An 11678-nucleotide genomic window follows, 5' to 3' on the forward strand; every position below is an offset into this window, starting at 1 on the left:
ACAGCCAAGAATGTGCAGTGCGTTTAAGATAGAATCAGTCTCGTTCCCGTCCCAAATGCCTCCCCTACACGCTCACCCACCGAACTCCACCCATCCTCCGAAGCCTTGGGATGCCAAGCAGATGGGATCTCTGGTCGCTGGGCAGCCGCGCCCTGCTCCGTGGCAGCTGTCGGGTCAGCAGGGTTCTAGCACGGTCCCCAGAGCTCTGATGTTGGCATCAGCCAGCTCTGTCTTCAGATCCCAGTGCTGCTGCTACGGTTACGCGAACTCACCTATAAAACGAGACTAATAATAGAGCCTATTTTACAAGGTTGCTGTGACGGTTAAAGGAGCCACCAAGCAAGGGATCTTGTGCCCATGCCTGGCGTCCGGGGAGTGTTCAAGCCCTGCGGCTGCAGTAAAGAGCCCAGGTCACCTGCAGGGCAGGGGTGGGAGTGACCGGTTCCTGCTGTGGCCCCTGTCTCCAGCTCACTGGCCAGGATGGAGTCATCTTGGAGCAAGACGGCCTCACGCACAGACTCCTCATTGACCGCGTGCAGGGGACCCACGCTGGGAAGTACATGTTTGTAGCCGGTGACCAGCAGAGTGAAGCCACCCTGACCGTCCGGGGTGAGGCCCAGCACCACCCTTCCCTGACCCACAATCTGCACCAAGCAGTCGTCTCCTCTTCCCCACACTGAGTCTGGGCTGTAGCCAGTGGCTCACCCACCCTGCATAGGGGAAGATCCTGAAACAGCCAACCCACACCTCCCTATTCGAGCATCTTCTCTCTGCCCTTGTTGGGAAGTCCTTGGTGAGGTCTAACCCTGGTGCCTCCTGCTGCTGAGGTCCTGTACCCTCGTTAGTGCTCAGGTGCTCGGGAGCTGGGGTAGGGGGCTCTGTACCTTCCCTGGACCCTCTCTCTGCTCCCCTGGAGCCCCTGGCCCTGATTGTCACTGACCTCCTTGTCCCCCCACCCCCGTTTCCTCTCCAGATCCCCCCACCATCGCTCCAGATGTGATGGAGAAGCTGAGGGAGCCCCTGGTGGTCAAGGCCGGGAAGCCGGTGACCATGAAGGTCCCTTTCCAGAGCCGCCTCCCCGTGCAGGCGGAATGGAGGAAGGACGGGGCCGAGGTGGGGGGCAGCGGCCGCAAGGGCGCCCAGGTGGCCCTGGGGGACGACTACACGCGCCTGTGCCTCCCGAGCGCGAGCAGGAAGGACGCCGGCCAGTACAGCGTGACGCTGCGGAGCCACGGAGGCTGCGCGCAGGCCCAGCTCAGCCTGCAAGTCCTAGGTGCAGCCCCAGCCCATCCCCGAGACGAGGCTTGGTGGGCCGGGGCTGGGGGCAGGGCCCGGGGTGGCCTCTGCCGGCTTGGACCCTCACCTGCACGCTGTACAGAAGCCCACCCGCCCCTACCTGCCCTGTGTCCCCTGCATAGATGAAGTAAGAGGCATCTGGGGCGAATGAAGTGCTGGAGCCCTCGGAGTGTGGGGGTTGGGGGCTGGTCCCACTGCTCGGAGCACTAAGGGATGCAGCAAGATTTGACCGCCTGTGTCCCAGGCGTTAAGCAGCTGTGGGCTCCGGCTGGTGGGTCCACAGCACATCCCTGGGGGGCGGGGGTGTCTCAGGAGCCATGGCCTCCCCCCAACCCCGGCAGGGTTCGGGCCCTCTGTACAGCCTGGCCCATTGCAGGTGCATCCACTGGTGAGGTGGGGAGAGCAGCCCCGTGCCCTGTGGCTGTCCTGACTCCTCCTCTCTCTGCCCCTCTCGATGGGTCCCAGACAAGCCTCAGCCCCCGCTGGGGCCCCTGGAGGTACAAGATCTGCGTGGGGCTGGGGTCTGCCTGCGCTGGCGGCCTCCACGGGATGACGGGGGCCGGGCCGTGGAGCACTACGTGGTGGAGAGGCGCCAGGCCGGCAGGAGCACCTGGCTGAAGGTGGGGGAGCCCCCCGCAGACAGCACCACCTTCACGGACAGCGACGTGGAGCAGGGCCGGAAGTACGCCTTCCGCGTGCGGGCCGTGACCTCCGAGGGGGCCAGCGAGGCCCTGGAATCCGAGGAGCTGCTGGTGGCGCCCGAGGGTGAGGGGAAAGCCTGCGGCTGGGGTAGGGGACACACTCCTGGGCTCCCGCAGGGCTGCCCCCGGGGCAGAGGGACGCCGGCTCATGCCCAAGTCCTGTGCAGATGGCAGCCGGCAGCGGGACGGGGAGGTGAGTTACGGGGTCTCTGCAGTGAGGGTTGGACCCAGGTGGAGACCAGGCTCTCCCTGCAGCGCAGGCCACCTCAGAGGGTGCAGGGCTGGCTCCGTCCCCTGACTGACACGCACCCTCCCCGCCCCAGCCCTCCCCGGGCCCCCTTCTAGCCCAACCATCCAGGCGGCCTCCAGCCGGGGCATCACCCTGACCTGGACAGCACCCCGGGGCCCAGGCAGTGCCCACATCCTGGGCTACCTGATCGAGAAGCGCAAGAAGGGGAGCAACACCTGGACGCCTGTGAACGAGAAGCCCGTGCCCGGTGAGCAGTGGGTGGGCCCCTCCCCTCCCCCTCCCCTCCCCCTCCCCCACCCGTGTCAGCCCCCATAGGCAATGCCGCAGGAGACAGTTTCAACTGTTGTCATCGGGCTGCGGGGGTAGCCACTGGCACCTAGTCTGGCAAGGCCAAGGCTACGGCATAGACGGCCCCCCCACACACACACATGACCCCAAAGAATGATCCAGCAAGAAAAAAAGTGAGAATGCTGAGGTTCAGAATGCTGGCCTTGACCTTGGGCGGCTCAGCCTTGTCCTCTCTGGAGCTCAGTGTGTTCATCCGTAAAGTGGAGGCAAGTGTTTCCTGCCGCACTGTTTCCTGAGGTCAGAAAGAACTTGGACAAACCCGAGGCGGGGTGCCCCCCCCCCCGCCAGGGGCCCTCTGGGTCTCTGAGCTCTGCCTGTGGGGAGGAGGTGCAGGCCTGGAACAGGTTGTCAGCGCCTCGCCTCTGCAGAGGGAGGTGAGCTACGGACGGGCGCCGTCCATGGTCGCTGTTTGGTGATTCTGCCTCACTCACATACAGCACCGGCTCTGCAAGGACACCAGGAAGGCCATGGCAGGGGCCAGAGATCTGGGGCCTGACGCCCGGAGCTCGGCTCCCTCACCTTGGGGAGGACTGAGGGACACCTAGCTGGGGGGGGGGGGGGTTGGGGGGAGGGGCTGCGACCCCAGCTGGGCCTTCTCAGGAGTGCAGAGGTGCCGAGCTGTCCCCCACGGCCTGCTGGGACTGACGTGGGCTGGGCTGTTCACAGAGAGGAAGTGGACGGTGGAGGACCTGCGGCAGGGCTGTCAGTACGAGTTCCGCATCACGGCGGTGGCTCCCGTGGGCCCCGGGGAGCCTGGGCCCCCCTCGGAGGCTGTCTTCGCTCGGGACCCCATGAGTAAGTGGAGTGGGACGGGGCTGGAGGTGATGGGTCAGAGAAGCAGTCGGAGAGGCGGGGCAGCACAGGTCAGAAGTCGACATGCCACGGCCCAGAGGCCAGCTGTGGGGCTGGGAGACCCCAAGACAGCAGCAGTCCCAGTGCCCAGTGGCTCTGGGCAGCTCAGGCCCCTGGCTGGCCCACCTGGCCCTGTCTTCCCATCCTCTCTCCCCCGTGGGAGTCATCCTCCCTCTGCGGAGGCTGGCAGGGGAACCTCCTGGGTGACTCTCTGCCCAGGAGCCCTGCTCACCTGCTGGGTGTGCCTGGAACTGGGTGAGCCCAGGCAGGCGTCAGTCTCCCAGCCTGCGATGGCACTGCCCTGCCCGTGGTCTCTGGACATCAGCAAGGCGGCGGTAGGAATGGCAAAAAAAGTTCTGTGACCCAAGATGCGCACGACCCGAGCCCTTGAGCTGTCCGAGTTCGATGCCAATCCAAATTGGAAACTTGGTGGGGTGGGGAGGGGGGAGGAAGGAGGGACTTCCATCTTCCACCCACTGGTTCACTCCCCGGATGCCTGCCAACAGCCAGGGCTGGGCCAAGCCAAAGCCAGAGCTTCTTCCGGCTCTCCCGTGTGGGTGGCATGGATCCAAGCGCTTGGGCCATTTTCCATTGCCTTCCCAGGCACATTAGTAGGAGCTGGATCCAAAGTGGAGCAGCCAGGACTCGAGCTAGTGCTCATGTGGGACGCTGGCCTTGTAGGCAGAGCATTGACCTGCTATGCCACAGCGCCGGCCCTGACCCCTGGACTTCAAACTTCCTGCATATTTAGAAACACCTAGGAGTTCTTGAAACTCCTGATGCTGGGGCGGGCGTTGGGACAGAGGTTGTCACCACTTGGGGCACCCACGCCCGTATCCGAGTGCCTGGTTGGAGTACCAGCTCTGGTCCCAGTTCCAGCCTCCTGTCAATGCTGACTCGGGGGAAACAGGTGATGGCTCAAGTGTTCGGGCCACCGACATGGGAGACCCGGATGGAGTTCCTGCCTATTTTCTGGAGCCTGACCCATCCCTGGCTGTTGCAGGCATTTGGGGAGTGAGCCAATGGATGGAAAATCTCTCTCTCTCTCTCTCTCTCTGCCTTTCTAATAAAAAATAATAATAATAAATAGGGATCCCTAGGCTGCATCCGAGCGACAAAATCAGGTCTCGGCCTGGATTTCAAGCCCCCCAGGTGATCCCAGTGAGCAGTGGGGCCTGCGGCCTTTCTCTCTCAGGTCCTCTGCTTCTCCCAACCCCAGCCCTCCGTGGGCAGGGGCTGTTGGCCTCGTCCCACTCGCCAGGTGGGGAACAAGAAGCCTGCACTGAGTGCCCGAAAGCAGAGCGTGTGCTAGGAGCTCAGGGTTCAGGACGCAAGGACGGAGCCCTGCAGGGCATCAGTCACGGGGCTGACAGTCGGGGGAAGGAGCCGGAAGGCTGGCGAGAGAGGAGAGAGGAGGAGGGCCTCCCGGGGGAGGCGGCCTGGGCTCTGCGTGTGACCCAGAGAGGAGGAATTTGGTGCCCGTGGCTTGAGACACCCAGAGGCAGATGAGAAAGTTCCGCTCCCCACGCTGAGAGCCCTCCCCAGTGGTGGTGCCATTGCTGACGCTCCCCGCCCCCCACTCCGCTGTGCCCGCCAGGACCGCCGGGGCCCGTGCGGGATCTCCGTGTCACGGACACATCGAATACCAGCATCACCCTGAGCTGGACCGGGCCCGACACCCAGGACGGGGATGAGGCCCAGGGCTACGTGGTGGAGCTGTGTGACTCAGACAGTGTCCAGTGGAGCCCGTGCCACACGGGGACCGTGCCAGCCACCACCTTCACCGCCAAGGGGCTGCGGCCCCAAGAGGGCTACTTCGTGCGAGTGACAGCCGTCAATGCCGGGGGCCGCAGCCAGCCCATGGCCCTGGCCACGCTGGTGCACGCCAAGCCCCCTGCTGGTGAGTGCTGCCTCCCTCCCTGAGCGGTGCCTCTGAGCAGCAGCCGTGTGCACCTGCTGAGCCAGGACGTCCTCCCCGGGTTAGCAGAGTACCACTCGTTATGCACCTGTATGGGCTGGGCACGGCACCAGGCTGGGCAGGCCCTTTTCAGAAGCGTGTTCTAGTGAGGTTAGCGTTTCCAGCCCAAGTTCAGAGATGGAAACCAAGGTGCTTTGCTGGGGTCTCGCCCCTGGTCTGTGGCAGAGCCAGGACATAAACCAGGGCATAGGTGGTTCTTGTTCAGAGTGGAGCCTGCCCGGCTCCAGCTCCCATTATGGGAAAGGGGATTCGGCCTCCCTGGGGGCCCCTGATCCCGGCTCCTCCCCTACTTTGGCGTGGCCTCGGCAAGGCATTCCCTGCCTCCGGTGAGATCCATGTGACCTCAGCGACAAGGCCAAGGTACCTTTGTTCCCCCCAGCCCTATACCCTCCAGTGCTCTCCCTTCCTCTGCTCCCACCACCCCCCATCTCCCACCAGCACCTGGGGCTTCCCCCGCCATCCCTCCAGAGCTCCCAGCCCTTTGGGGTTGGCACCCGGGAGCCGGGCCCAGCCTTGCGCTCCACCCTGGCTGGTTGGCGATGGGGGCGGGGCCCAGCGGTCTGGTGTGTTCCAGTCGGTCCCAGGTTCCTCACGGGCACCAGCACAACGGAGACGCTGACATTCAAGGCTGGGGACACCATCCGTGTGCCTGTCACCTTTGAGGTAAGCATCCCCCTCAGGCCCGCGGTTCTCTTTCTTCCTTGTTCTTTTCTGGGCCCTGGTCAGTGACCTGAAGGCACAGCCTTTGGCTGGCCCCTGGGTGGCCACGCTGTGCCAGGTCTGCTGCGCCCTCTAGTGGCAATTTCTGGTACTGCATCTCCAGGCGGGACTTATTTTTCTCCACCTGCGAGTCAGAATCGCTGGAGGCAGCTGCAGGGTGGATAAACCCGCGACCTGCGTTTGACCCAGGGTGACCCAGGGTGACGCAGCCAGCACCAGCAACACCTGCGCCGTGTGCCGTCTGGCAGTAGTATGGTTAGAAGCACAAACTGCCCGGGCTCCAGCTGGGACGCCATCACTCACTGGCTGTGCCTCAATCTGTCTCTCGGATGGGGACAATGGTGACCTGTCCCAAAGGCTTGTTCTGAGGACTCATGGGAAGTCCATACACAGTGCCTGGCATTCGGCAAGCACCCATGTTAGTAATAACAAACCTCAGGGTTGGCCTCTGGCAGGAAATCCCGTCCGTGGCAGAGCCAGATACAGACCCAGCCCCATCTGACTCTGAATCATATGTTCTCGTGGTGGGCGTTTGGCTAAGAGTCTAAGACGCTGGCCACGATGCCCATGTCCCACATCAGAGTGCCTGGGGCAATCCCATCTCTGCTCCCGGTTCCCGCTCCCAACTAGTGTGTGCGGAGGCAGAAGTGATGGCTCAGGGAGTTGGATCCATCCACATGGGAGACGGGTTGAGTTCCATGCTCTCAGCCTCAGCCTGGCCCAGCCCTGGCCCAGCCCTGGCCTTACAGGCATGTGGGGAGTGAACCAGCAGATAGGAGCGCGCACGCTCTATTACATAAATATTTTCTTTTTTTTTTTTTAAGATTTATTTGCGAGGCAGGGTTACAGACAGAGATTGGTCTTCCATCTACTGGTTCACTCTCCAGAGCTGAGCCAGGCCAAAGCCAGGACCCCGCAGCTTCTTCTGGGTCCCCCACATGGGTGGCAGGAGCCCAAATACTTGGGCCATCCTCCACTGCTTTCCCAAGCCCTTAGCAGGGAGCTGGATCGGAAGTGGAGCAGCTGAGACTTGAACCGGTGCCCATAGGGGATGCTGGCACTGCAGACAGTGGTTTAACCTGCTGTGCCACAGCACTGGCCCATAAACAAATATTTTTTAAAATAATTACATGTTCTTAGCTATTGACCATGGTGACAGCGATAATGATGAAAGCATTCAGCACACGGCACAGCGCTCTCCACGCGTCAGCCCCTCGAACCCTCAGAGCCCTCCACGAGGGGCGTGAGGTCGGCGGCCCCGTCTCTCTCTGCTGCCCAGCGTGCCCACTCTGAGGTCCCTCAGGCAGTGGCAGCACGGGGTATTGAGCAGCTGGCTTGGCCACCCCACCCCGGTCAGGGTCGCCACAGTTCCAGGCCAGGCCACCGTGATGTCCTCCGGGACTACTGCCTGGCTCCCAAGTGATGCCCTACTCGGTCCTGGGCACGGGTGGGCGACAGTCCCCTCCCCAGGAGTCCTTCACTCTCCCACCCGGCCCCCTGCCCCTGTGAACCCAAAGCCAGTTATGCTTCCCGGCTGGGTCTCGGCCCCGCAGCTCAGGGCTCACAGGAGGAAGCGTGGCGCTGTTCGTGAGGTCCACTGCTCCATCTGCCCGTGCACACCCAGCCACCAGCCCCGCCCTCCCTGCCGGCTCTCACCGCCTGCTCCTGAGCCGGCACCGCCCCGCCTCTGCCTTTGGGCCCAGCCCTCTCTCCTTCGAGAAAGTCCTTCTCCCTGCTTCTGCCCTGGTCGTGACCCTCCCCGCTGCAACGTTTGCTCCGCCTGTTTCCCAGGCTGCCCCAGAGCCCGAGGTGGTCTGGCTGAAGGACGGCTCCCCCTTGCCCAGAAGAAGTGTGACAACCACCAAGGACGGCCTCACGCGGCTTCTCATCCCCACGGCCACCCTCTCGGACAGCGGCTGCTACACCGTGGTGCTGAGGACCCAGGACGGGAAGGAGGCCACCTACAGCTTCCTCATCAAGGTGGCAGGTGCGGCAGGCGTCCCACCAGGCCTGTGTGCGCCAGGCGTGCCCCCACCCTACCCCCTGCCCCACTTGAGTGCTTGAAGACAGAAAGGAGGAGGGGCCCGCGAGCGACCTCTGAGTCGGGGACGCGGGGACAGGTCCTCCCAGCTGCACCCCAGCCTTGGGTTGCATTTTATTTTGAGTCAAGGCAGGGACCACGGAGGCCCCAGGGAGGGGTCGAGGGGGATGGCCCTTTGTGCAAGCTCCAGGCTGTGCCCCCCCAACCCCCCCCCCCGGCTCCGGCCCCGCCCCCCACCTGGGAGGGGTCTCTGCATCCCAGCTCTGGGAAATTGAAGAGAATTCGGGTTGTTGCCCAGTCTCCAGGGGTGACTGTGGAGCTGGGCCCACCCTCTGGCCCCGGCCCCCTGCCTGGCAAGGCTTACTGCCCAGGAGCCCTGGAGCCTGGGGCGAGGACCTCCTTCCTGCCCAGCCCCCTCCAACCTGGGCTCCCCCGGCCCCTGTCCCGCAGCTCGCCCGCAGGCCCCCGGTGCCATCCGCCTGCAGGAGAACGTGCCAGGGACGGTGACGGCCGAGTGGGAGCCCTCTCCGGACGAGGCCCAGGGGCTCCCCCTGACCTACACGGTGCTCATGCGTTCCTCGGACCACGGCCCGTGGCAGGAGGTGGCCGATCGCATCCACAACAACCACTTCACCCTCCTGGGCGTGCTCCCCGGCCACGAGTACTACTTCCGTGTGCTGGCCAAGAACGAGCTGGGGGCCAGCGAGCCCTCCCAGAGCCAGCCCTGGTGCACCCCCCGGAAGCGAGGTGAGAGGCTGGGTGGCCGCATTTTCTTCCTTCCCCTTTGGACTCTCGGTGCTGTTAGTCCCCAGGGAATATGCATTCACTTGCAGTGAAAGAAAAAAGTGAACATTAACAGAAGGATTGAAAATAAAAAGGCCTGGAGGCCCCCGTTTGCAGGAAGCGTGCGGCAGCAGGCCCAGCGGCACCGCGGACTTTCTGCCCAGGGCCCCTTCCTCTGCTGACTGCTACCTGGTTTCCCTGCAGACAAGTTCACGGTGAAGGCCCCGAGCTACCGGGAGCCCGACCTGCGCCAGAAGCCACGCTTCCTCGTGGGTCTGCGCGTGCACCTGCTGCCGCAGGGCTGTGAGTGTCGCATGACCTGCGCCGTGCAGGGCTCGCCCCGGCCCCGCGTCACCTGGTACAAGAACGGCCAGAGCCTGGAGAGGAACCCCGGGATGTACAGCACCGACGTGCAGGGCGTCTGCTCCCTCATCATCACCAGCGTGACCCCGGAGGACAGCGGCCAGTACAAGGCTGTGGCCGAGAACCCGCTGGGCCAGGCGGTCAGCATGGCCACCCTCATCGTCACAGGTAAGGGCGGGAAGGAGCGCCACCTGCAGGGTGCCCCCAGGGCCTGTCCCCCTCTGCGGGCTGGGAGACCAGGCTTGGCCGACTCAGCACGGACTCCCTGCTGTTCAACCTGGCCCTCGGGGCCCAGATGGGATGGGCAGCACGTGGTGGAAGGGGCTGCGCGCTGGCCACCTACGCTGCCCGGGTCATCTTGCAGCACGGTCAGGATGGGGGATGAGCTGTGCCCTCCTGTGCTGCTCCCTCACAGACCTGCAGACCTGGACACTCATCCCAGAGACACCGAGCAGAGTCTCTCCCTGCTGGTCTCCTTTGCACCAATAATTGACAATAATACACGGGGGGGGGGGGGGCAGCGCTGTGGTGTAGGGGTAAAGCCGCTGCCCGTGGTGCTGGCATCCCATGTGGGCGCTGGTTCTAGTCCCGGCTGCTCCACTTCCGATCCAGCTCTCTGCTATGGCCTGGGAGAACAGAAGATGGCCCAAGTCCTTGGGCCCCTGCACCCATGCAGGAGACCCAGCTGCTTGCTTCGAGTCAGCCCAGCTCTGGCCATTGCAGCCGTTTGGGGAGTGAACCATCGGATGGAAGACCTCTCTCTCTCTCTCTCTCTCTCTCTGCGCCTCTGCTTCTCTAACTCTTTCAAACAAATAAATCTTTAAACAAAACAAAACAAAAAAAGAACCAATAATGAGGGAACTTCAAAGAGTTCATAGCACATGAAACTTTATTTTGATGTAAATAATTTTGAAACCAATGCTTAATTTTTTCATAATCTGCATCTTCATTATATTTTTAGATGCATTCATGTAGTTATTTATTTGAAAGAGAGAGCAATCGGTCTTCCATCTGTTGGTTCATTCTCCAAGAGGCTGCAACAGCCAGGTCAAAGCCAGGAACTCCACCCAGGTCTCCCAAGCAGACCACCACCCACTGCTTTCCCAGAAGCCTTAGCAGGGAGCTGACTCAGAACCATGGGATGCCCGGGCTGCAGACAGTGGCTCAACCCACGGCACCACAACACCAGCCCCTGGGAACTTTTTTTAAGACCCCTTTACATGCATGAATGTCAAAGAATATTTTACAAAAAAAAAACACATCTTTTCATTCTATTTGCCACAAACTTTTTGAAAACCCTCCTACTTACATTAGTAACAATTACTACATGTTAATAAGAAATAGTTTTTCATTTTCTCCTGTAGTCGTCCCCGTATCTTATATCCAGAATCGGTCAGTAACAGAACCCCTCCATGTTTGCAGCTACGCAGAATCGAGCTTTTGTGTGAACATGGCCTTCGGCGCTGGCCAAGGCACCTCTGTGCTCCCTGGCCTCCACGCCAAGCACTGGGGAGCCCTCTCCAGGTCCCCCCATGTGCACCCCAGTCCTCAGAAGAGGCTGGGTGGGGGCTGGGTGTTGGCCTTTGTCTGGGCCATGAGGTGGTCCTGCCTCTGAGCCCGCATCTTCCCCACTGCGCAGGTGAGGGAGGGGCGGCTACCTGCCTGACCCCTGGACTTCCTGTCTCTTACAGAACCCAGCTTCTAGCCCTCCTCACCCGAGATGGTCCCGCCCAAACCCACAGCCGTGATGGAAGACAGAGCCCCGGAAGCTCCACCACTGATGCCCACTTCGGCCAGTCTGGAAGGGCAGAGAGTCCAGAGCCCCAGGGAGGTCCCGCAGGGGACATGGAGTCCCTGGGGAAGGGAAAGAATGAAGTCACCACTCAGGAGGACAGCGAGGACCCTCAGGACCCGGCCGCGTGGCTTCCTCCTGCCCTGCAGAGGTCCAGGGCGGAAGCCGGCACCTGCTTGCCTGGGCCGGGCACCTGCTGTGTGCAGGGAGGGAAAAGAATGGGGGGAGGCGACGGACCTGGGTGAGGACGCGGGCTTCCAGGGCACTGTTGGGGGGGTGCCCCATGTCCCCCATTAAATGGGTGAGAGAATCCGGGCCCATCTCCTGTGTGTTCATCTGGGGAGGTGGGGGAAGGGCGAGGTGCGGCTGGAGGGCAGAAGGGGGTGGGGGTGGGGGGTCTCGTCACTGCAGAGCTGACAGCAAGGGCTGAAGAGCCCAGAGACGCTGCAGGGCCACCCCGGCCCCTCGCCCCTGTCTGTGGGCAGGGCCTCCCTGGGTGTGACGTGTGGGGACCCCAGGCCTGGGAGCGCCCAGGATTGCCATCGGCCTGTCCC

General features: G+C 62.7%; 1 protein-coding gene across 1 annotated transcript in view; it reads left to right on the forward strand.

The window, feature by feature from the left end:
* IGFN1 (immunoglobulin like and fibronectin type III domain containing 1) overlaps window positions 1-11434 on the forward strand; it is a 30142-nt gene extending 18708 nt beyond the window's left edge. The window contains exons 15-25 of the mRNA XM_070056216.1: window positions 468-609; window positions 974-1273; window positions 1762-2061; window positions 2321-2494; window positions 3262-3390; window positions 5045-5347; window positions 6000-6088; window positions 7937-8132; window positions 8637-8933; window positions 9174-9500; window positions 11024-11434. Coding sequence (XP_069912317.1) covers window positions 468-609; window positions 974-1273; window positions 1762-2061; window positions 2321-2494; window positions 3262-3390; window positions 5045-5347; window positions 6000-6088; window positions 7937-8132; window positions 8637-8933; window positions 9174-9500; window positions 11024-11037 — 2271 coding nt within the window. The 3' untranslated portion in view covers window positions 11038-11434. The remainder of the gene's footprint in view (window positions 1-467; window positions 610-973; window positions 1274-1761; window positions 2062-2320; window positions 2495-3261; window positions 3391-5044; window positions 5348-5999; window positions 6089-7936; window positions 8133-8636; window positions 8934-9173; window positions 9501-11023) is intronic.
* Window positions 11435-11678: the final 244 nt, after the last annotated feature.

The sequence above is a fragment of the Oryctolagus cuniculus genome, chromosome 13, assembly GCF_964237555.1.
Source record: "Oryctolagus cuniculus chromosome 13, mOryCun1.1, whole genome shotgun sequence".
Taxonomy (NCBI): Eukaryota; Metazoa; Chordata; class Mammalia; order Lagomorpha; family Leporidae; genus Oryctolagus; species Oryctolagus cuniculus.